Raw genomic sequence first — 23,579 nt, forward strand, 5'->3', positions numbered from 1 at the left:
AAATTAAATACTTACAGAGTGAGTGCTCATAACGGAAAAAATATTTCTTCATTTACCCACAGGAGTTATTTTAATTAGCTTGTGAGGGAAGTACCTTATGTGCTGCTTCCAGTAGAATTTTGCTTTGTTGCTTTAAAATATCATTACAGAACCCAATTGACAAAGGCAACATGACATGATGTGTTTAGCAACTGTCTCTTGCATTTTCTAAGCAAAAATTCTACTTCATAATCCCTGAAACTTTGCTTGAGTCTGTACTGCTGTGTCAAGTCTAGCAACATAAATATAAAATAATAGAAGCAAGCAGATCCTGAAACAGGCATTTTTTTCTTTGTTTTGTCATTTCAGATGGCATCAGAGAAAGAGATTACACTATAATCTGTATTGACCCCAATCCAGACTGCAAGATTGGGCCATGTGTGTATAATTTATGTAGTTAAGGAAGTTAAGAAAGCAGAAGAAGCAAGACAAATCAGTCAACATCATAGATATATCTGTGGTGATCATCCAAAAAACTAGAGCAAGTCACCGTAGGCTGTAAACTGTTTTAATGAAGGTTTTTCCTTACACTAAATACATTTACATTAAGAAGCTGCTGTCCTGACAAAGAAAACATTCGCATTTATTACTTGTAGGATTAAAATACCTATTAGCATATTCTTCAGTGACCAAAGTAAATCATATATAAGCAAGTATGTGTGTGTGCATATATGCATACATGTATATACACGATATATTTAATTTTACTGTTTAGTGTAAAGTTTACTGTATAGTTTATGGTTGGTTATCAGATGTGATTAACACTGATTAGGCTCAGAAGAAGGTGGACAACAGATCCAGTAAAGTCTTTGCCAGCACATCCTCCATGCTTTATTTTTCATGCATTTATTCCTGTGTCTAGTCCTTTAGTGTAGCACACTAATTAAGCTGTTAAAGCCAAAGATATAAAGCTCACAGCCTCTGTAAATCGATTTGTTTTCTATTGATGGTCAGAGCAGGTGACAAACACTGGAAAGAAATCATTTTGTAATTCAGTTTTTGGAGCAGTTTCAATGCTTTTTTTTTTTTTTTTTTTTTTTTTAATCCTTATTCACTCTTTTTTTTTGTAAGAACATAAGTTTCAATCTTTTCCTTAAAAATGTGGGGCTCTTGGAGCTGTTCTAAGACCTGGTTGGAGATCACATCACTACATTTCAGCAGAACAACCACCACCAGGGGAAATGCAAGAGCGTAGTCTCAGTCTAGATACAGGGAGACGGTGCCCACAAGGGCACGTAAATGCTTGTAAGAAGCACTGCTGCTGAAAACCTTGAAAAAATGGCTCTTTATTCATCCCATGTTTTGTCACTTCCCATGTGAGTGAAGGAGTCACTCACAAGCTCTTGAGATTGTATTGGAGTCTACACACGACTTTCTGTGCACGGCTTTGCAGGACCCTTGAAGAGCACAGTGCTCTTCCCCAGAGCTTTATGCCCGGACTCATGTGCACGCTGCTCTGTAAAATGCCCCTTTTGTGTAATCCACACTAATAACACCTGGCATTCATGTACAAGCCCTCTAAATACTTCAACAAGCTGTTTTTCTGCTGATACTGTGAAGGATGGCAATTAAAGCGTTGAGCACTTGGGGACTGGCAGAGCAGCTTGGCTCAGAGAAGCTCTCCAGCTTCACAGCCTGAACCCTCTATTACAGCCCACCCACCCCCCAGTTTCCAGAGCAACACTTGGTTTACCATACATTTTGCCATGAGAGAAATGCAGGCGGTGCCCTGAGGGACCTAAGCATCACATTTCTTAGCAGCCGCTGCTCATCTCATGCTGCAGCAAATAGCACCTGAGGTGCCCACGGCCCCTTGGCACCGTGGTCCCTTGTCATTCCTTGCTCCTTCTTATACCATCCACAAAAATTCTTGAGGCAATGCACAAATGAGAAAGGGATGCATTCGTCCCCAAGAGAGAAAAACCCAGCAGGATCACTTGCTGGTGATAAAACAGGAGAGCAAAAAATGGGAACTGGGGGAAGGAAGGAAATGGTAAATGACCCCCAGAGTTTTATTTTCTCTTTTTAAGTTGTCCAACTAGGTTAATATGTCAGATGATTTCCAGACTAAGCTTTTCTTTAGAGCTATGAAGAAACCCCTCTATTTTTGTGATAACAGTCTCCATAATTAAGAGGTCAGTACAAAGCAGTAGAGCAGAAGATAGTAAATATCTCTTGCTATAAGACTTACTGGTCCATTTCATCATATCACCTAGTACTTAGCTAATAATTTGTAGCCTGAGCCTGCTCATACTCAAGTCAATTTGAGTTTCATTGCTGACCTAGTCATCTAGCAAAGGGTTGGACTCTTTGCGCCATTCTTCTGTGATTACGAGTGCGAGAAAGAAACAGAAACCTCTCCTCAAGAAAGTTATTTTTGCTTCTGGTCAGTTGTTCTTATCTCAGCATCCTAAAAAAAACCCTCTGGGCGGTGGTGTTTCCTCTTGAAGCCATTAGTGCGCTCACTCAGATCAATTATGGTGTTAGTCATAAAGAGCGATGGTTTTATGGTCTGTTGCAGGCTGTGTTATCTCACCTGAGATGGGTAGATGAAGTCAGTCAGACTTTCCAGTCTATTATATAGCTAGTCACTCCTATCCTACCCCTCTTTGGGTACATGGGTTGGTGGGGGTCCAAATGAACCTGAAAGATGAATCCATCTGCCTGTCCTTGTCTAGAAGAAGCTACTAGCATTACTCTGAGAAGGGGAGGATGGAAGGCTGGGGTGAGCATGGCCCCACCCCCAAAACTGTCTTGGCATCTCCTGCACCACCAGCCCAGGTGATGGATGCAAACCTCCCAGGGCACCGGCAGCAGCTCGCTCAGGGTCTGCCTCCTGCTCATCCTTAAATCCCTGTAGCCCCAGGAGAAAAGAACCTCCTCAAAATATTGCAATTTAAACGCAACTGTAGCACAAGCAGGGCAAAGTGCCACAAAGACTGAGTCTTTCTTTCCTCTCATAACATATTTTATATAACTGACTCTTTTGCACTTTCTTACTATAGATCCACCCGAGGACCTAACAGAGCGCCGTCTGCATGGAGACAGTGAAAGCCCTGCTGATTTATGAGGACAAAGTATTGAAAGTTTAAAACCATCTCAGCATTTACAAGCCAAATGGATTTCTTATTTGCACTTTGACTGTTTACCAGATAACAACAGTGGCTTTACTGTGTGAGAGAAAGTATTCAGTGGAAATAATGCCCCTGATTTTTGACAGCTGAAAATAAAAATGAAGAAAATGGTTCCTTTGGTAAAGTTTCCGAGATTGTGAAGTACAAACAACAGTCTAAGTTTGGATCTACAATTTACTTTATACCAGTTAAAGTATATATATAGAAATATATATATATTAATATATGATATTTTGAAATAAAAGCCTCACTCTTCAAGAAATTGAATAGTACCACACTTTGCTGCAGCTGCTGTAAATTTTTTTTTTTTCTTTTTTGTAATGGTCTGGAAGATCCCTACCTGTTTCAGAGATAAATGTGGCAGTGAAGAGGCAAAGCAAACCTGCTGCGGTACAAGGACGCCTAAGAGCTACACGAATCCTACCGATGCGGCATCCAGAGCTTCCTGTTCCCTTCGGCAGAATTTTGAGGGCATTTGTTGTTCCACTTTGTGTTCTGAAGGCTTTTCCCCTTGTGCAATACTAGCATGCTGGCTTTGCTTCATTAACCATACTTGATTGATATATAACAATGATAATTCTATCCTCTTCCAAGAAAATATTTTTAGAGCTGTTAGAAATTCCATGAAGAAGAGATGGACAACTACTGAGTGAAGTACAGTATGTATTAAAAGTTTATTTGGCAGAGTTTGGTAGACTGAGCTCCCTTCTTATTAAAGATGTACTGTACGTACAATGTCTTCAGACTTTGTATAGCTAGTAGAGACTGCAGTAAAAACCCAGTAACCAACTCTAAAGCTTTGCATTGTTGGCTCACTAATTCTTTGAAACAACAACAAAGCTATTTCTTTCCCGATCAATATGCAAGAGGGCTTCTACATACGGTTTGGGTTTTTTAGGAGACCATTTGGAATTGGTGAACAAGCATTTCAGCTTAAGCAAATGCCTCTGTGGACACCTCAGATGCTCAGGCACACCTGCACGCAAGGGACTGCCTGGCTGTGTGCTCTTATCCCACAGCACGCGCAGGCGAACAACCTAAATTTAAGTTTCCCTTGTTGCAGGCCAGGCTAATCCTCATTGAGAGTATTTGTCACCAGCTAAAAGCATACACGTGGGCAATTCCGTGGTACAGCAAATGCACAAGAGTTTGTGGTAAGCAAACTGTTTCTGAGCCCTGATTTTGTTTCAAGAATAGTTTCTTCTTTCAGCTTAATTTTAATCTGTTTCTTAAGAAGGTGAATTCAGCCGAGATGAGGTGCTCTTCAGCAAGGATGCGTCCACAGAGACATTGATCTCTCTGAGAGCAGTTTGAATTCACATTTCTAGCTAAGCTGTTGCTGTTCACCATGCAGCCTGCCCTTGCATTGCTGAAGAAAGATCAAATCTGAGGTCTGAAATGCGCAAGCCTAGTTTACATTCCCAGGCACTTTTGTGAGCATTCCAATTAATTTCAGGGGGTTTATTCATGTGGAAAAGTATCTTGCTGTCACGTTTAAGTCTGTGTAATCTACCCTTCAGTATGCCTAATGCTATCAAATCAAAGAGGAATAGGAAATTGTAAAACTTGTTCTATCCAGTCCAGCTTAATTTCTTTAATATTTCTAAATTTTTTTCAGCCTGCTTACCTGTCTCTCGCAGGACCCCTTTGGCCATGCTGATCACTTCTACTCCAATGCAGAGGAAGTGCTGCACTTCCTGACCTAGACTTGGTCAAAAGTCTCCCACTAACTTTCTTTCTCCTTCAGGCCAACCACTTCGATCCCTGATGCTTCAAGAGGCAGAAATTTTTCACTGTAATTACACTGTATATTAAATCAACTACATGACGTGTCATGCCATACTCCATGCCAGCTTTCTGTGCTGGTCCTTGCCCGATGCTCATGGTGGAAACACACATGCTCTTTCCAAGTGTTTCTATTATTTCCCCTTCAAAAATATGTGAGTGAAAAGTGCCGCAGGGAAGAAACTTGTTTTTCTCTGTGCACAGAAAGACTAAATAGGAGCACAATCCTCACTGCCAGTTGTATATTCTAGCACGTGGAGATCAGCCTCAATGGTGGCCCAGGTGAACAGGCCATGTATTTGCTGGCCACAGCCACCTGCCTAAACCACAGGAGATACCTGGATCTTAGTCTATGTTTTAGATATGGTCTGCCATGACCATATGTCCCATCATCTCAATTTGGAGAGGACCACTGCTTGCCTGGTTACCCACAGATAAGTATGATCCCAAAATGAGATCATCAGACCAGCTCCAGGCTCACCTGCCACAAGTAAGGAGAAACTCCTCCAAGATAAATCATGACCATTTCTTAATTTTACTAGAACAGCACTTTAAAAACCCCAGGACCCTCTAGAGGTAGGAAGCCCTTGGTGCACTAGGCAATAGACCCTGCCACCAGGAGATAAGTTCATTAAAATCCAGGATATGTTATCATCCCTTTACTAGTAGGAACTGAGGCACACAAAGCTAAATGGCCACTCAAAATCACATTGTGGGGCTATGGGAGATCGAGCAGAAATTGAACTTCAGTTTCCTTATTCCCAGTCTACCAATACTCTGTAAGATGACCCATGCACAGAAAACTAACCCATGGCCTCTTATTTGCTTTGCCAAAGCCCAAGGTATCACCATGAAGAGGTATTTACCCCACAGCAGTGTATCTGACATGGCTCAGACTGTGAGCAGATAACTATGCTTATGCCTGTGTCTATGAAACATGCCTGTTGAGATTGGGAAATATTAGACTTGTTAAAACATAAGGAGGAAATGTTGTCATTACCACGGCAAAGTTTCTTAGAGATGTTTATGAATTTTTCTTTGCCAGTAGGCAGCCTCAAATATCACCACACCAAATTCAGTAAACATCTGTGTCTCTTTGAAGTTGCTGCAAAGTCTGCTCATGAAGTGCAGCACTGAGAAATTGCTGGTTTAATTAAAATGTTTTAGAGGGGAATTAAGGCCTTTGCAAAAATAACGACTAATAAAACGTGAAGTCAAATTAAGAGTTAGTTGCAGCTAACCTTCATTGTTTCAGTGAACCAAACTGAAAAAAAAAAAAAATTCAACCAGCCTGGAGTCATAATGATCATGTATTTCAGTGATATGCACAGTAACACAGTGTATAGCAGGAAGATGTCAGAGCTGCTTACCTTGGCTGATAGAAACCCAATGTGTTTCAGTGGTGGAGTGAACGGATCCCACATCCTCATGAGAAAGTGAGAGTCATGCTATTCTCTGCACAATGTTAAAAGGTATTTATATCAACAGAAAAGTAAGTTAAAGTTCCTGCTTTCTGGTAGAAGTCTAGACAGAGACCTGTCAGGGGAAAAAGGAGAAATATTTGTAAATGCATCAAAGATAAACTTAGATTTATGTCAGTGTTCCTTCTTCAGATGTGTGAAACCAAGTTATGTAAATCTAAAATGTACAAGTTGGAAAAAATACTGGAAAAAAAAAAAAAAAGTAGCTACCATCTGCCTATTGATTCAGAAAATCTAGATGATGTGCTTCTGTCCAAAAATCTCTGGTAATAAAAAGCTTAGTGTGGTATGACTTGATATTGCTTTAAATATGCTACCTGCCATATTTGAAGAAAAAAGACCCACAGAGAAAGTCCACTCCTGTGGCCAACAATTATGAATACCATCATGTGCACCCAAACTTGGCATTACACAGAGAAAGGACTGTGAAAAATTACTGAAGGTGATACAGTTTATGGTGATACAGTTTATGATGAGTGATGCTCTCATCAGATCTATTGATTGACCATTGACAGAGTTTGCAGATACTTTCAGTGGTGTGTTGTTTGTATATTTTCCTCATATAAAATGATTAGTTATGTTTCTAATTCTACTCATTTGCCACTTTTCTGTTTCACTGTGTGGTCCAAATATAATTATAGCTCATAGAGAAGATATGGAGGAGCTAAACATACCTTGGCTTGGAAAACACATCCATTTCATCTGAAGGTGGCAGTCTGTTTCTTCTTCAGTGGCAGGGTGAATATTGTGGCCTAAAATGAGCTTCTCTTTTATCAATACCTCAGTCACATGCCAGTAAGCAAGGTTTAGAGCTTGTCTGACAAAGAAATGGGTCATGCTTCTTTGCTTGGTATTCTATTTTTTGTCAGAGAAAAATAGAAACACATTCCAGAAATAATCTCTCAGGTAGACAGGAGATGTGTGTACAGGGTAGTTGGTTTAAGGCTGTCAACACTTTTTCTAGTTCACCGGTTTGAATTCAGATCATAGGCCTGACACATATTTATGGTTTCTTCTCTGAAATGCTCACAGTCAAAACACTCAACTTCACAAATATTTATACTTTATAATAAACTATGACTCTCAGAAAAGGAAACTGAATCCTCTGCATTGCAGGTAGGAAACCAAGACTCATAAGACTTGAGACATATCCAGGATTATGATAAAAAAGTTCAGAAGAGTCAGCGGTAGAACTGAGAACTCTTGGATTTTAGGTCATCATTGCAGATGGTTAATCTACACCTCACATCAGTGAAATGTCACTGACAGCAGATCCTGGCTTTTAGCTCAGGTCACAGAGAGCAGAATTAGGGTGCCTGCAGTCAATTGTGGACAGTTGTCTGCAAGCAGCAAGGGCTCGGAGCTTGTTCACCTCCCTTCAGCTGGGATTTTCAAGCCAATGATGCATGGAAGGCCACCACTAGATCTACTCCAACATATTCTGCTCCCACAGGAACACAGTGACACAGTCCTGACCTAGTTTGGTTTCATAGTTCCTTAGCAGAAGCTGCTTCTAGCCTTTCAGACCAGAGCAGAGATGGAAAAAGACACAGAAATGGTGTGCTTAACCCTGGTGGGCTGAGAAACAGGTGTATCCAACAGTCCTCCTTTTGGATGTCACAATTTCTCAGAGATGACCATTTGATAGAATGATTTTCTTGTAGCAGTTGACTTTGAGCAGAGAAAGCACACATTCCCTCCTATCAGGAAATGCCTGAACCAGCCAACAAGAAGCACAAATAACTTGTTCTCAACTGAAAAACATCAGCACCGCTGCCAGGGGAGAGGCTACTACACAGGGTATATAAGTCATGGGAAAAACTAAATCACTTAATTTTTGACAAATATTCATCCATGAGCACACTTGGTAGCTCTTTGCTAAAACCTTTTGCTGTTGCTTGACAAGTATCTGTAATTCCAAGTGCAGCTCAGAAACGTACAGGTGCCTTTCTCACATGACAGGCCTGGGTATGCCATCTTTTCATCCAACACTCATTGTTGGATTATTTTTGTTTTTGCACCATGTGGCACTATGGGCAAAATTGTACGACCAGAAAAAATATACATGTTTGAGCATCAGGTTACTGACCCACTTCCCATTATTTCTCATCTTCTTTCTTTGTCAGACAGCTGTCCTTGATTCAGATAGAAATGAGGGCTACAGGGCCACCTACATTTGAAGCAAACTACCCTATTTCATTTCCATTTCACCTCATCCCATCTCTTTCACACCACTTTACTTTTGTCTGTCTCTATCAGTCTTTTACCACCACTACTGCCCCACAGACTAAAGAAAAGCAGCTGTGCTATCAAGACCCAATTCAAGGAGCTGTTGCCCATATTTGCACTGCCCACACCAACAATCCCCAGCTCAGGGCCACAGATTCCACCTCAGGTGTGCCCTACTGTACAAAGCATCTGCTTGATTTGCAGCAGAGCAGTTAACTGCCAGCTCCTCACCTTCACTGAACCTGTCCTGTTTGTTGCTTCTCCTACAGTCTCATATACCTTGACCAGAACCGAGAACTCAGCACACTGACTATTGAGGGTTTACTCTTGGTTTATGCCTCTGCAAGAGGAAAATTTATCACTATTGATTTGGTCAGCCTTTTCTTGGACTTGAAATAGAGAGTGAAGAACCAGCCAAGTTACTGTTAAATGCACAATATGGAGTCCAAGCACAGACATGTTACTTTTTTTCTGGGCTCTTTTTTTGGTGGTGCTCTTTCAATTACATTTTCTTTCTGAAAGACTCTGCTTTCTAGACTTGTAGAGCCTACATGGTATCTCATGTAAAACGGTCCAGAGTTTTCACAAATCTGACATCACGTTCCTAAACTAGTGTCTCACAGACATTGATGTAAAACAGGGAAACAGTTAGGAAATGTTACAGGCTGAAGACAATGGTTTCTGTGTCCTTAGTCTGCTTCATAAAAAATCTTTCATGAAAGTATCTTTGAAATAAAGCATCAACCTTTCAAAACATTCTTCAACATGAAGAACCTCAATACTGAACTAATGCTGAAGATCAGCTAAAAATCCTAAAAGACAAAATGCACTTGGCTCTTGGATTCAAGCCCTTAGTCAAATCTTCTACTAGGGTTGCTTCTGGAATAGTAACTGTTAGGTCTCATTTAAGTCCTAGTAATGAAAATAAGCAGCGAAGGAGACGTATTATAAAAGCATCACTGCTTCTCAGTGCTACTTCCAGACACTCTCCATCTTTTTAATTCTGCCAATGGCAAGTTTAACATTTAGAACTGAGTGCCTAGTACCAAAGGGGCTGCACTGGATCAACTGTAAGCCTATTTGTATCGCCACCCACTTTTGCTGGTCTAAGTCTAGCCTGGATTTGACTGAAGGGTATGTGTGATAATGGCATTTATGACTTGCAACACAGTATGACAGTCCAAATAAAGCTTTCCCACTGAGGAAGGCATAGAACCTCATTATAATTACCTGCTCTTTTAGCACAGTTTGGTAGCATATATGTTCAAAGTTGTTCAAGAGGAACGATCAGGCTATGATGCTTTTCCTTAAGCAGCTTGGCTATTTTCCCCAACTCTATTTGGCCACCAGCCTCTCAAAGACATGTAAGCTAAATAACAACTGCTAGTGCAACAAAGAGGTATCACAGTCTGGATGTGCACCTTCAAGAGGTGCTTCAACGAATGCTTCATTCATGTGCCTTCATTTTCTTCCGAGCCTGACTTCCAAGAATCAGTGGGCTCAAAACAGCACAAACAGTGACTAAATGGAAAAAAAAGGTGGTAAAAAAAAAAAAAAAAATCACAGTAGTCCTAGTTGGTATGCCCTTGCAGTGCTTTCTCCTGAATTGGTATAGGAGAAAGTGAAGACTCAGAAAGAAAAGGGTATGGGGGAATTCTGGCACCCAAACCCCTAAAACTGTTACAAGCCTACAGTGGCCTTTGCCTGACTGTGCTGTGATTATAATAAGAATATTATGTTCTCTGTAAGCTACTCTCTCAGCAGATGATTTCTAAATATTATTATAGCCTATCTCCTCTTCAGCCCATCTCCACCCTGCTTTTGTCCTAGGCAGAGAAAATTATATTGTGCTTACACAAAAGCCTATTCTTTTACTCGACATACAAAACAAGACAGATGATAAGAGCCCATTTGTCTTAGCAAAGATGATCTCATCACTTGCTCCACTGTGGGTTTATAAACAGTATTCCAACCTCCCCAATAACTGAAACACCTTTTTTATATCCCATCTTTTTCTTTTTAATGTCAGCCAACTTTGATTTGTTTACAGCTCTAGCTCCTGTAACTGGTTTCTAATTCTCTGATTTGGGCAGAATTTAATAGAGATTTCAAAATAGTGGGCACAATCTTATCATCTTTCCCTATGGATATTGTGTCCATCTAACCCATGACTTTCACCTTCCAATGCTCTTTCCAGCAGCATCTTATTACAGTCAACACCATCCCTGGTCAATAAAAACTGAAACAGCCAACTCTGAATTGATACTCCAGGCATTCACATCTTTTACAAATTAAAATACATGTTAGATGGTTTAATATTTAATATAATTCTTTGTCCTTTAGTAACTGATCTCAGCGGAGGATACAGCAAAATTTCATCAGTGCCCAGCAGAGTTAGGAGAAAGATAGGGACAAGAACAAAACGGGAAAGTTACCTACATGCATAGATTTACCTGCTTCCTAGAAAGGTTCTCCAGACTGAAGTTACTGAATTCACACCAGAGGACTCAATAGTAAGGGTTGACGTGTTTTCTGCCAAAGTACATCATTTTCTCTCCTAAGTGGATTTGACTCACATTATTTGCTGGTTCATAATGTTTTGCAGCCCTACTGCTGTGTTAAAAATGTCTTCCCCCCCTCCCCACCAATAATTATTCATATTGTGGCTTTTGGGACTGCTTGTTACATATGAACTATGAGACCTTGGAGTTAAAGACAGCCCTCAAAACCTCTCAAATGTGCCACAGGGTCTTTTCTCAACACCAACATCTCAACTGTGAACCTAGCAGTAACCTACAAAAAATACTTATGATGGGATCACAATACATCCCTTTCTCCACCATTGTTTAAAGCTGTGAAGGAAAATAACGATGACAGGATTTCTTACAGTCAGTGCTGTTCAACATCTGGGGGCAAAATAAGGAAGAGCAGCCCAAAACTTTAAAATGGTTTAGCAGATAGTTGTCATTGATTTCTAGTCCATGTGCTCCTCCTTTAATACACTCCACACATCTACCTTGAAACTACAGTAACGCCACCTTGTAGCAGCTCTTGTAGCCATACCATTTGAAACTTTGACACTTGCAAAGGAGCCCCAAAAGCCAACCACACAACATGAAGTGAGTGTAGACCTGGTCAGTGTGTTGCTGTCTCCAGTTTCCCTTTCAACTGCTGCCCTTATGCTCCCAACAGAATCTGACCAGAATAGCTATGGGAAAGTTGTTCCCCACAAATCGCTGTGAGACATGAAAGTTATCTTGTGCCTGAATAATCGAGGCACTTGTCCCTATCAACAGCCAGGTGTTTTCTGTAGTCCTCATTAACCCACAACAGCCCTATTTAAACTGATCTAATTAGTCCCTTGCAATCAAAGGCAGCATTTTGGGTAGAAGAATTAAAAAATGGGAATTCACAACAGGTAAAGTTCTTGATCAGGATTATTTTTTTTTTCTCCAACCCAAAGTTTGCATAATAAGGATTTCTGGGAAGGTATTACATCTATTACATAAGAAAACCAGTTGTTCATCACTAACTGACTCCATCTTTCTCAGACACTTTTTCACAGACACCTAGAATCAGGATTTCTGATCACATACAAGCCAGGCATTAAGTTAAATGAAAATTGAAGAACTGACCTGAAAGAAAAGATTACCAGCCTTAACTTTCAATTTATCGGAACCTTGCCATGATTTAAACACAGTCTGCTCTGCTGAAATACAGACAGTTTCTACCAGCAGCTCTCGATTTACTTCCCTGCTCTACAAGGCACACACTAAACTGAGTGCAAAACAGTACCTGTGCAGAAATACCCTGCACACCTCAGTGGTGACTTTCCTCACCAGTTAACATGAAGATGCCCTGAGACACAGGTGAGCCCCTCAGACATAACCCAGCATCCACCAGTGTGAAATGGTTATTCAGTTTCAAGTTTATACAGTATAGAGGAAAAACAGACTCATAACAGGAGCAAATTCATATTAAAAGCAGTGTCTGGACAGCAGAAGAGCCACATCTCACAGATGACTTACATATAAAAAGAGTATATACAATGGCTATGCTGATCATTTCCTTGGGATTTAGAGAAATAAGCAACTTTAGCTTTACAGACTTCATGGTTGCTTGATCTCACTACAGTAAACAGCTCCATATTTTTCCTTTTCATGTTTTATCCTGAAGCAACAGAGCATTACATTAATTGACTTGTCTTATTAATTCAATAAGCTGCTTCCAAGATGAAATGCTTAGCTATGCTTGCTTGTTTTTGGCACTTTTTGGTTGTTGGAAGAAAAGCTTTAAGGCTGGAATTGCTCTGATGTTTTCTACAGTTCACTGAATAATTTTATGCACTACTGAAGATTTGCCACATTTGGAATTACTGCAAACTGCTACTTTTTCATCATATTATAATTTAATTCACACTTTTAGTATGATAAGAAAACATTTAACAGTTTGTATATTAGAGAAGTGTATTTGTTCTGCCATAAAGTTGTGGTTAAGAATTCATTATAGGTCACTCCTTTCTAGGATTTATAATTTGGACATATGATGCATTTAGAAGATTAAAGATTACATAGAAGACATCCCATTCAAATTAATTATATGCAAGGAAACTCGGGCAGAAAAAAATGTCCTTGCTGCAAATATATAACAAAAATTACTTGCTGGGAACTTGAATAAGATAAGAATTTTTTATTATTTCAGCAGCGGAGATGAACATATTTTAAACTTTAAGAAACTTGAATCCCAATAAAGATATCCACATTCCTTAAGGGGAAAATGCTCATGTAACTATGTGGATTCTTAGATTTCAGCTTCTTTAGAAAACATGAAGTCTGTGTTTGCCTTTCAAGTAGTGAAAAACCTGATTTTTTTTTTTTTTGTCTGTGAAGTGGGTGAAAACGAAATTTATTTTTTTCACTGAGCTTGTTATTTTTCAGTAAGACTGGCCAGGGGTTCCCTCCCTTCATTGCCCAGCTCTAGGCTGTGCTCGTATGGTTGTGCCTGCTCAGTACACGGCACGCACCTTGGAATGACACAAGCATCATTCAGCTTGTTAATGTCACCCTTCGGCAGCCATCGTTGGTGTCCCTCAACCTCTCCGTGTTCCTTGGAGAGTGCTGTCACACTGTGAGCTATTTCCCTAGAGGGAAAACTGTCCAGTTTGTTCCTTGGACTTGGACACAGGGTAAAAACCAGAATGTTACAAAATGGAGTCAGTCCCCGGAGAACCAAGTCGGTTGTTCCTGCTCCTAGGGGTGGGAAGACATGTCTGCAAAAACTGTTCTTCACACACTTCCTCTGCAGCAAGCGAAATTTTGTCCCTCAGCAATAAACCTGGCAGCTTTGTGCTCAGAGGTAAGGCAGTGGTGGGGGCAGTGACTTCCACCAGCCCTGGTATGGGCTGGTGCCACACTGACAAATCTTCTCACCACAGAGCCAGTTACAATCACGGAAGTAGCAAACCCAATCTGGTAATCACAAGGCTTTGAGTCAAAGACTTCGCCTGCAGCGAGGTTCTATTTTTAAATGAAGGTTATTGATCAGGTTTCTGGCCTTAAGAAAAAAGAAATTAAAACATAATTTATGCTCAGAGTGACCTGTAGGTGTTTGCACAACAATTAATACCCACAGTTATGGTAATGCAGCTGGACACATGGCAATAGATCTTTTCCTTGTAACATTTTACCCTTACAGCCACTACCTCTAACTCTTCATTATGTGTCCCCATGCTCTTTGTATTTCAAAATTATCATACTAAGCAAAACTCAATGCACTATTTAAATGAGTAAGGAACATCTGGTAAGCTAAGACTGCTGGACTCCATGGACAGATAAAGTTGTAACATTTTTCCTCTGTATATGGAAACGCATTGTAAATTAGATCTACAAATTGTCTGAAAAGGCACAGGTCAGAAAGGAAGTGGAGAAATGCCATCGTTTGTCCCGAGGTCAAATTCCATGCAGCTTAGCTTAAAGTCTATACATTTTTATTCATTCAGTCACAAATCATTGAAGTGTTCACTCATTTTATATTTTAATGGTTTTCTAAAGGTGCTTGTGACATCATATTTTGGTCTTCACAAAATATGTGCCAAATATACTCTAAAACAGATAAATCCTGTGAGTATGAAAATATTCCTCTCTCAATCCCTTTTTTTTCATTCATTTGCTTTAAAGAAATTTGAGATAATACTGAAATCTCAACATGGAGCTGCCCAAGACTGAACCACTGCCTGCTGATCTACCTTAGTTAAAAAAAAGAACAAGTTGTGCAGTAGGCCATCTGCCGCGAAACATAAATGTCTTGTAACAGCAATGAGCCGAGAGCCATGAACCACTTAGCCTGAGGGAGAAGATGTTTCAGCAGAGTAAGCAGCAAGGAAAGACTCAAAGAGACGGGTGACGCTCCCTTTCAGCTCCAGCTGCCACAGCATTGAGGGTCAGCTCTCTGCAGCCTGCTAAAGTCCTGCACAGCCTGATAGCTCCTTCTGCATCACCTCTTCACCTTTGCTTTCATGCAGAGATTGAACCCTTGGGAAGATCAGAGTCACTTTTGTCAGTGTTACTCTGTAGTCAGGCATTCTCCATATCCCACTGTGCCAGGAGACGATGTTACCAACTCCCTGCCAAAGATGTTTTGCCTCCCTGTTGTGCCGGTGTTCCTCTGGCACTATTTGTCTGACACAGATTAGGGTCTACTCATGTGTTGGTAGACCTGAGGTCCTTGCAAGAAGTGAGGAGAGGACACTACGATCTAGTGGGACTCTAATCTTTTGCAGACCAGAGCTGCATCTGTAAGACAGTGATGCCACAGATGTTCCAGTCAGCACTGATATCCACCCTATTGCTCTTACTCCCATTGCACATGAGACCATGTACTTGCAGAACATCCATGCACATTTTGGCTTTTGTCTTTGCATTGCAAAAGGGCAAAAGGCATCTAGGAGAGTGCAGCCTACAACATTGCAAGAAATTTTACCACCATTTTCTGCCGAACCCCCAAAACACCCTTTATTCCACGTACGCCTGTACATCAGGAATTACTCTGGCACACCTGACAACCACAGCCCAAATGTCAAATGGGATTAATATGAACCAGTAGGACATTTCAAACTGTTTACTCTGGAACAGAGCTAATAACAAAAGACAAACAGCTTTCAACACAAGGTAGGGTTATCTCAGGTCACAACAGCTAAGTAGTATCATTTTGAAACCCCAAAGGGAAAATTTAAGAAAACATCTTCCAGAAAAATCCTTGCTTTTGTTACCATTTCAAGAACAATCAGCAGAAACATGTCACCTTTCTCTTGTTGGTGTAAAATTGGTGCTAAGTATATGGGAAGATTGAGTGCTAATTGTTTATTGGGTGATCAGTGATATTCCCAGGTAGATACAAAGGAAGAGGTTGAAAGACGATAAATGATCTTTTGGATTTCTCCTTTCAAGAAATCATTTAAACAGAGGCTTGAATAAAAAGAGTGTCAGGACAGAATCTGCAGATGGCTCCAGTGTCAGGGAACATTTATCTGAAAGCCAATAAAAATGTGACAGTCTACTATTTTCCCAGGCCATTTAACTTCATCTTGATGACTGTTTTGAGATAAGCCAGTAATCGCTGTAGAAGGGCACACCTCCTTTTTAGCACAGCAGTGGGCACCAGGAGAGCAGCACTGCCAGTACTGCACATGCTCTTGGGCAGCTGCCTGTTGGGTTCTCCTGCTCTTCCTCCACCCACCGTGCAGTTCCCCCGGGTGATAACACCCAGCAGTTCTGCTGTATGGTCCATTGGACCACCCCAGCCTCTTCCCCCCTTCATTGTCCCCATTATCTGCATGTGGCTCATCAATTTGGCTGATCCCTTCCTGGACCTGCTAGTGCCGTCCATCTCCACAGCTCCCACAGTAGCATGAGCCAGCACCTCACTGTCCACTGTGCAAAGAAATTTCCTTTAAAAATCAGTGTCCTGCTCATTCACTGGGTGCCCCTGGCCCTAATTAAGATGAACAGCACCACATGTCCCACACTCATTATTTGGTAACCCATGGCCATGTCCCACCTGGTCGTCTTCTCTGAAAACTGATGGGTCCCAGCCCAGACCCTCAATTTGCTGATGTGTCTGGGGACATATTTGTTTTAAGCTACCATCCCAAAACTCATCTAAGGATAATCCTCAGCTTTGTGCCCACAGATTTCTCAGCTCATATTCCATCTCAGGAGACCCTTTACCTCCCTGAAGAAGTTGCAGCCCTGGAGCCTTTTTTTACTTACCCTGCAGATCTGTGATATGGATCAACAAAGCTTCCATCCCTTTGAGTAGGGCTCAATGCAGCTGAGGAGAAAGGAGAGCAAAGATTCCCCGTGTCTTGAAAAAACACATCCTCTGTCTCAGGAAGGCCTGGCATTCATTTTGTACCAGTTGAGGACTACAAAGGATGGTGGAGAATCACTCTGGCAGTTCCTTTATATGAGATTATGTGACATAGCTGATGTTAATCAATGTCCAAGGGCAAAGAGACCCAAATGCCCTCCCAATGTCATGAAAAATAAGTCCATCCTTTGTATATTCCTAGGACAAGGTAATAAAGCTAGAAACATAGTCCTTAAAAAACGGCATTTGTCAGACTGATCCTGTTTAATTAAACAGGAAATTGCAGGGCAACTAAATCAATCTTTGCAAAGAAAAGCTGTTTCTCTGTTTACAGAATAGAAACTTGTGGTGATTTATCTTAAAGAATGTAATTGCCTAATGATTAATAGTGACCAGAGATAGTCAGAGGGAGGAAATGAGGAACAGAAGTGACTTCTCTTGGTGCGTGTTTGAAGCATGGCAGAGCTCCTGTCACAATAGGTATTAAACAAGCAAAATATCCTGGTTTATACTAGGAAATTGCTGTTGTTCTTCTAGTTTCTTCTTTTGATACAAAAGTTATCACCACTGGAGAAATCCAGATACACTGGTAGATCATCCAGATTTGGGTCCAGATATAAATTTGTTTCTTTCTTTCTGCTCATGATAAGACAAAGTCAGATTTCCACCTTCACAGTTCTCATCTGGGCCCTTTTTAATGCAAGCCTGTAAAAAAATATTGTCTGCCTGCACTTGAGACTTATTTTGCTTTGCCCGAGTTCAGAGCAGATTTGGAGCTGCTGCAACACATGGCGAGTACATAAGGCTCTCAAAACCAGAACAGATCTAATGTGCTGCTCTGCAGTCAACCTTTTGCTGTCCTCAGGCTACCTATGGCTGTCTGTAGGCAACCTATAGCTGTTTACGGGTTACCTATAACTGCCTAGGCTGTGGCAGTGCACCAGGGACTGGAACAGGCAGGTGTGTGTATAAACACATCTCTGTATATGCATAATGGTGCTGGATAGCCTTAAATCTGGATATATTTTCTTTATCATAGAGCCAGAAACAGTTCTTATTGTTTCTAAAAACAGATAGGAATTAATATTTGAGGGACACTTGGCCTTCAGATAAATCTATCATCTTGCTTAAAAGGACAGCCTGTGCTTTTCATAACACAATCAGGGGCTCCTTGCAGCCATTCATCTCAGGATATCCGCAAAAATATAGATCACTGGCGACAGGATAGACAAATGAGCACATCAGGGTTATTTTTTCATTATATTTATTTACTTGTGTGCTGAAGTATTCCAGCCTGACAAAAGCAGTGTGAGTAGACAGTGGGATGATTTGATTGTCCAGAGAACAGCTAGTTCATGGATAGTTTCTAATAAAGCTGCTTTATTATACCACTACAGGACAACTTCCCATTTTAGGGCTCCTCACTATCTCACAAGGTCTCTTCATAAATTGCCACTCAGTTCTGTCATTGTCTATCAGGTCTGTGGTTTCCAGGAAATACTGTTGGACGATATGACTGCTTCCATTAAAAATAAGTGCTATTTACAGAGTAAAAGTCATAATTTGGGGCCCTTCCCTCTCTGAGACATGTCTAGACCATGTCAACACACACCAATTTTCAACCTGAGTGTCCAGTTGGTACTACCATGTTTCAAAGGTGCCCAAGACTCAGCACAGCTCAGGAGCACACTGGTTTGAGATTAACTCCTGACACTTACCTACCCAATCTGAGGAGCAGGAGATGAACCTGCCTTATGATGTAGCTCCGACATGGTTGGGTCTCCCCCAGGAAGCATGTCCTGAGGCCGACCCACCACGACAGGTCGAACGTACGGCCGGATTCCTGAGGTGCTGCTGTCGGCCTCCATCTTCCTGTTGAAGCTGACCTGTGGTGCAGTGAGGAATGTAGGATAATAAGTATATTTTCAGGAACAACATAAATTTCCCAGGAGCTGAGAAAAGAACCTGGAGGTCCCTTCCTCCCTAAATTGAAGAGATGGGCTCCACCTTGTCTGTTCCCTTTTCCTGACCCCATTAATGTTCTGCCTTAACTCCCCAGTGTCCTATCAGAAGAGTGAGCAGGCAGTCTCACATCCCATTTTCTGTAACCTGACATGGAAAACAGTGGGATTTACAGCTATATGGTACCTAAATGAGCACTGCAGTGGAGTGAAGACTCTTAAATACTTCTGCAGTCCCATCCTGGGGAGTTGCATCCTGGTTCTGAATCCTGCCCTGGTTGCAGGACATCTGTGATAGAGGCAGGAACTGAACCCAGATTAACTGCATCTCAGTGCAGGACCTCAACTGCGAAATACCACTTTCCATTCCAAAGCATGTCTGCTCACGGCCTTCCAAAAGATAAATTAGATTTGCTGTTCACTACTGACGGCTGGTGGGGCTTAAAAATGTGGATTTCTCACACAGACAATAACAGATACCACAATTGCAGAGTCCTGGTAGGACAGTAAGACATCCCCCTGCTTCCAGGATTGCATTTGACCATTTATCAAAGTAATACCCTTGAATTTAAAAAGGAAACAGATGTTGTCAGTACCTTCTGCAGGGAAGGCAAAAGGAGGCATCACCAACTTGTCAGAGAAGCAGCATGCCCTTGGCTTCTGAGCACATAGCAGGGCTTCCCAAACAGCACTGAGAAGAGGGCTCTGCTCAACTGTATGCACATAATTCAGCCTAAAAACACACAAGCACTCTTTTGTGGGACTGACCGAACGACTCTAGAGTTTGACGAGTCGTGATTCAACTCGAGAGTGTCTGCCAAGGTCAGTAACAGCATCCTCTGCAGCCAAATACAGAAATCCCATCGCAGCCAAGCACAGGAGTGCCATCAATGCTATCCCCTCCTCACCAAGCGGATTAACAGATGGAAATTATTTCTGTTCACTTGGAATTGGTAGAGGTGAGGATAAAATAGTAACCTTTTAATGAGCTGTAGTTTTTGATTGCTTATGAGAAAATGCAGGCAGAGGTCTCCCAAATCTGTTTGAAAGCCCTGTTTAGTGAAACCTCATGGTTTAAACAAATGAGGAATGTTTAATAGTGCTATAAACTGGCTTGCACTGAGATGAAATTTGAAAGAGTAGTAATGCCTCTGAAGGAGGTGTCCTAAACTTGGCCAGTGTGTAAGAGCACTAGTATTACAAGTGGTTCACTATTTTGCTGTTGTAGCTGAACTGAAGCAACATACTGCTCATTTTTTCAGCTCAGTCATGTTTCATCTGCACCTCCAGCAGGTCAGATCTGATCCCGAATTAATGCCCTTTCCCTAGGAAAGCGCTTTGCTAGCATTTCGGTCCCTTACATTAAAGCACACATTATTCTTTCAGCTACACATTTTTTCCCCATTTCCTTTAAATGACTCAAGAAAAATCTGTTCTCAGTCTGTTGCAGAACGGAATCCATCTGGTTTTAACCCATAACCTTTTTTGTGCTTTACTGACCTAAAAGGCTCCTGCCTATAAGGCAGACTCACATTTTAGAGCATCTATCTCTGTAATTTAGGGATGGTCATAAAACACTGTCCAAGCATATCCGCTCTCTTTTCTCATAGTTCATTTACTGATTACTTATAGGCAGCATCCTAGCTACCTGTCTGATGAGTGCTTTCATTACTATGTCGCAGTATAAAGTTACTCAGCAAGACTAATATCCACAGATTGCGGTATAAATTCCCTATTAAATCCTAACCCTTGTAATTACTCAATCCTAAATACTCTTATTTCTTCCTCTGTAGGTTCCAAAAATATCTAGCGCATGAGGATCTCACAGCCACACTCACTGATCCCCTGCCACCACTTAATTGAATTATAACACCATAAATAATCTGGAGGCTATCTCAGAGGCACCCCATACAATTTTCAGGGATGCTGCCTGGCGGGTGACCTATTTGGAGAGGTGCAGACAGGTTTCTCAGGGTTTTCTTCAAGCTGATTATCTCCATGTTCCCTGATGGACTTTTGCTGCAAAAGGATTACAAAAAAAAAAAAAAAAAAAAAAGAAAAAAAAAAAAAGCTAAACTATTTAATTTGTTAACAGCTAGTCCCAAACCAAATTCCCAAGGTGGAGAAATACTGAGCAGCCTGAGCAGATAAACCTAAACTTCTGGAATTGAGAGCATCAGGACAGCAAAGTTTTTTTAGATGGAGGTCTGAATTTTGCAGTTAAAGACCATCTTCAGGCAGTGAGTGGATTATGGAGACTGTGCAGGGAGCCAAATGCAGAAGGCACTTATTGCCAAGTACCTTCTGGCATCCACAGACATAATCTCCCAAAAAAGATTTCCACCACAAAGAGATGCTTCACATATACAGCCAGAAACATGGTTGCTTATCTGAATTAAAACTTCCAAGGGCATTAAGGCTAATCTATTGGCAGCAGTGGGTTTATACTTCAGGTAGATGGAGTGCTTATTCTATATCGTAACCCCGTATCCTCTCAGCAGAAGGCATTCAGAAAATTGCTCTTCTCTTTGCTTGCCCAGCTGCTGTATGGATGCCTGCCACACTTGTAAGACAATAGATGCCATACAGCAGCCGCCCGCCATCCCGGCCGCATACCACGAGTGTTACTGTATGAAGCAGAGCTCTGCGGAGTGGCTCTACACGACACGCATCTCCTTTTGTTACCAGCCTGCGCAAATGAGCATCTTCTGCCATCCCAGGAAGAGACCCAGCCCGTTCTCCTGAAGAAACCTTTTCCCGTCTGTTTGTTCCCCAAGAAGCACATGCTGCTCTCCCGTGAGCCGGGCCAGTGCGGAGAGCCCGCTGGCACCGAGCACGACCGTGTGCCATTCAGAAGCAGAAGGCCATGCACTTTGAAGCACTATAACCATTTCATTGCCCGCCTGCCTTACCCCTCTCCTTCTCTTTGTTCTCCCCCAGGTTCAGACAATTCAGTACATTCTGAACCCACTTTTGCTAAAATAAAAGATGTACATTATTTCCTACACTGGTTGCTGGAGGAACATGCTCAGTCATAGGAGCCCAGTGCCTGCCAGAGTGCTGGAGCTGATCCTTTCTGTGCCAACCTCTCTGGTCAACAGTGGCCCCTCAGCCCCTTGCAGTCCCAGCCCCAACTTCTGCTCCCTCTCTCCCCATTTTCCATTACTTTTCATATTGGTAAAATTGAAAGAGGAGAGGGAAACAGTATTGCAGCTCTTTTCTTCGTTAAACTGGAAAGCATGTCAGCCTCATCAGCATTTGTAGAACTGAAAGACTGGAGTGTCCACACCAAGGTGAGTAAACAAATCCCATAAGAGGAAAGTGGCAACTTAAAAAAACATCAGTGCCAGAAAACAGTACCAAACCTTTGGTCAGTCACTCCTGCACTCCCAACAGCAGGGTCTACCCAGACCTTTCACAGTAAAATATCTACCGCAAAGAATTCCTGCTCATGCCCCCTGTGCATCAGCTCTGATACATTCAGCACAGAATGAACATGCCCCCCAGCTTGTTTACTCACCCATAAAAATTGGGAGTGTTGGTGGCCAAGGTCTGATGCTTGGGTGTTCAAAGATTTCAATAGCTTTGTGCCACAGGTGAGAACTGGCATTAATCTGGAGTAGCAAGCAATGAAAGAGCGGCCAGTCAGACAGGCGGGGTCAGCTTTCCCACAGAAACTTGTCGGAGCAGATGTGTGAGCATCACAGAGCACCTCTGAAAGAAAACAGATGGGTTTTTAAGCCAGGAACAGAGCTGTGCTTCCAGTCTTTGCTAGAGATTTCCTCCAGTACATCACTTAACTTGTTAACATTAACAGTCTTTTTAGTCTCCTTTTTCCCTCTCATTATTATGTAAGATCTTCCCATCTGCCTTTCCGTGCTCTCTCTCGGATAGGGAGAGGTTGGGGAGGGGGATCCCCAGGGCACAGGGCACACACTGACTTGCAGGGGCTGCAGCCAACAGGAGGCTGGGGGTGGCATGGCCCCTGTGCGAGAGCCACATGCCACATCCACTGCCAGAAACTCTCCCAAAATAATAAAAGTCAGAGGAAATGGACTAGTGAAGCTGCATTAAAATCTCTGTGTGAGCACACTTTGAGCACTAAAACTGGCTGAATAATGTAAGCATGTGTGTGTGTGCACTTAGCCTATAAATGAACTTAACCTGTCCAGTGAAGGCTAAATAAAATCAAATAATATTTTCTTTGTTCTGCTTGAGAGCGTTCATATAATTGCCAGCTATCCGTTAGCCTGCAATAACTTGTCTCACTTCCAATGTGACCAAACCAAACCAAACCAAATTAAGACAACCTGTATCCTGAGTGCAGTCACACTGGGCACTAATTCAGTTTAACACATATACTGAGACGTCATACATTTGGTAATAGATGAGAACAGCTTGTGAATGGTTACAGAGCAGGTTAGAATTAAGCTTCCTGGCTTAGTGCTGTTTCTCAGGGAGACTATCCAGCACAACCCCAGTGCTTTGACTACTTAACCGTACAACCTGGTGGGACAGGGCTGCTGTGAACCATCTCCCACCACGTTCCTCCAGCCGCTCCCACTCCCATTATTCCTATCTCT

The 23,579-nt window shown here is 41.8% G+C and overlaps 1 protein-coding gene across 2 annotated transcripts in view; it reads left to right on the forward strand.

The window, feature by feature from the left end:
• Positions 1-6,731, forward strand: part of TAFA1 (TAFA chemokine like family member 1) — a 233,831-nt gene extending 227,100 nt beyond the window's left edge. For both annotated transcript variants that reach the window (XM_032985783.2, XM_032985784.2), the window contains one exon: positions 3,045-6,731. In XM_032985783.2, coding sequence (XP_032841674.1) covers positions 3,045-3,062 — 18 coding nt within the window. In that variant the 3' untranslated portion in view covers positions 3,063-6,731. The remainder of the gene's footprint in view (positions 1-3,044) is intronic.
• Positions 6,732-23,579: the final 16,848 nt, after the last annotated feature.

Source organism: Tyto alba, unplaced genomic scaffold, assembly GCF_018691265.1.
Source record: "Tyto alba isolate M040663 unplaced genomic scaffold, T.alba_DEE_v4.0 Super-Scaffold_3, whole genome shotgun sequence".
Lineage (NCBI taxonomy): Eukaryota > Metazoa > Chordata > Aves > Strigiformes > Tytonidae > Tyto > Tyto alba.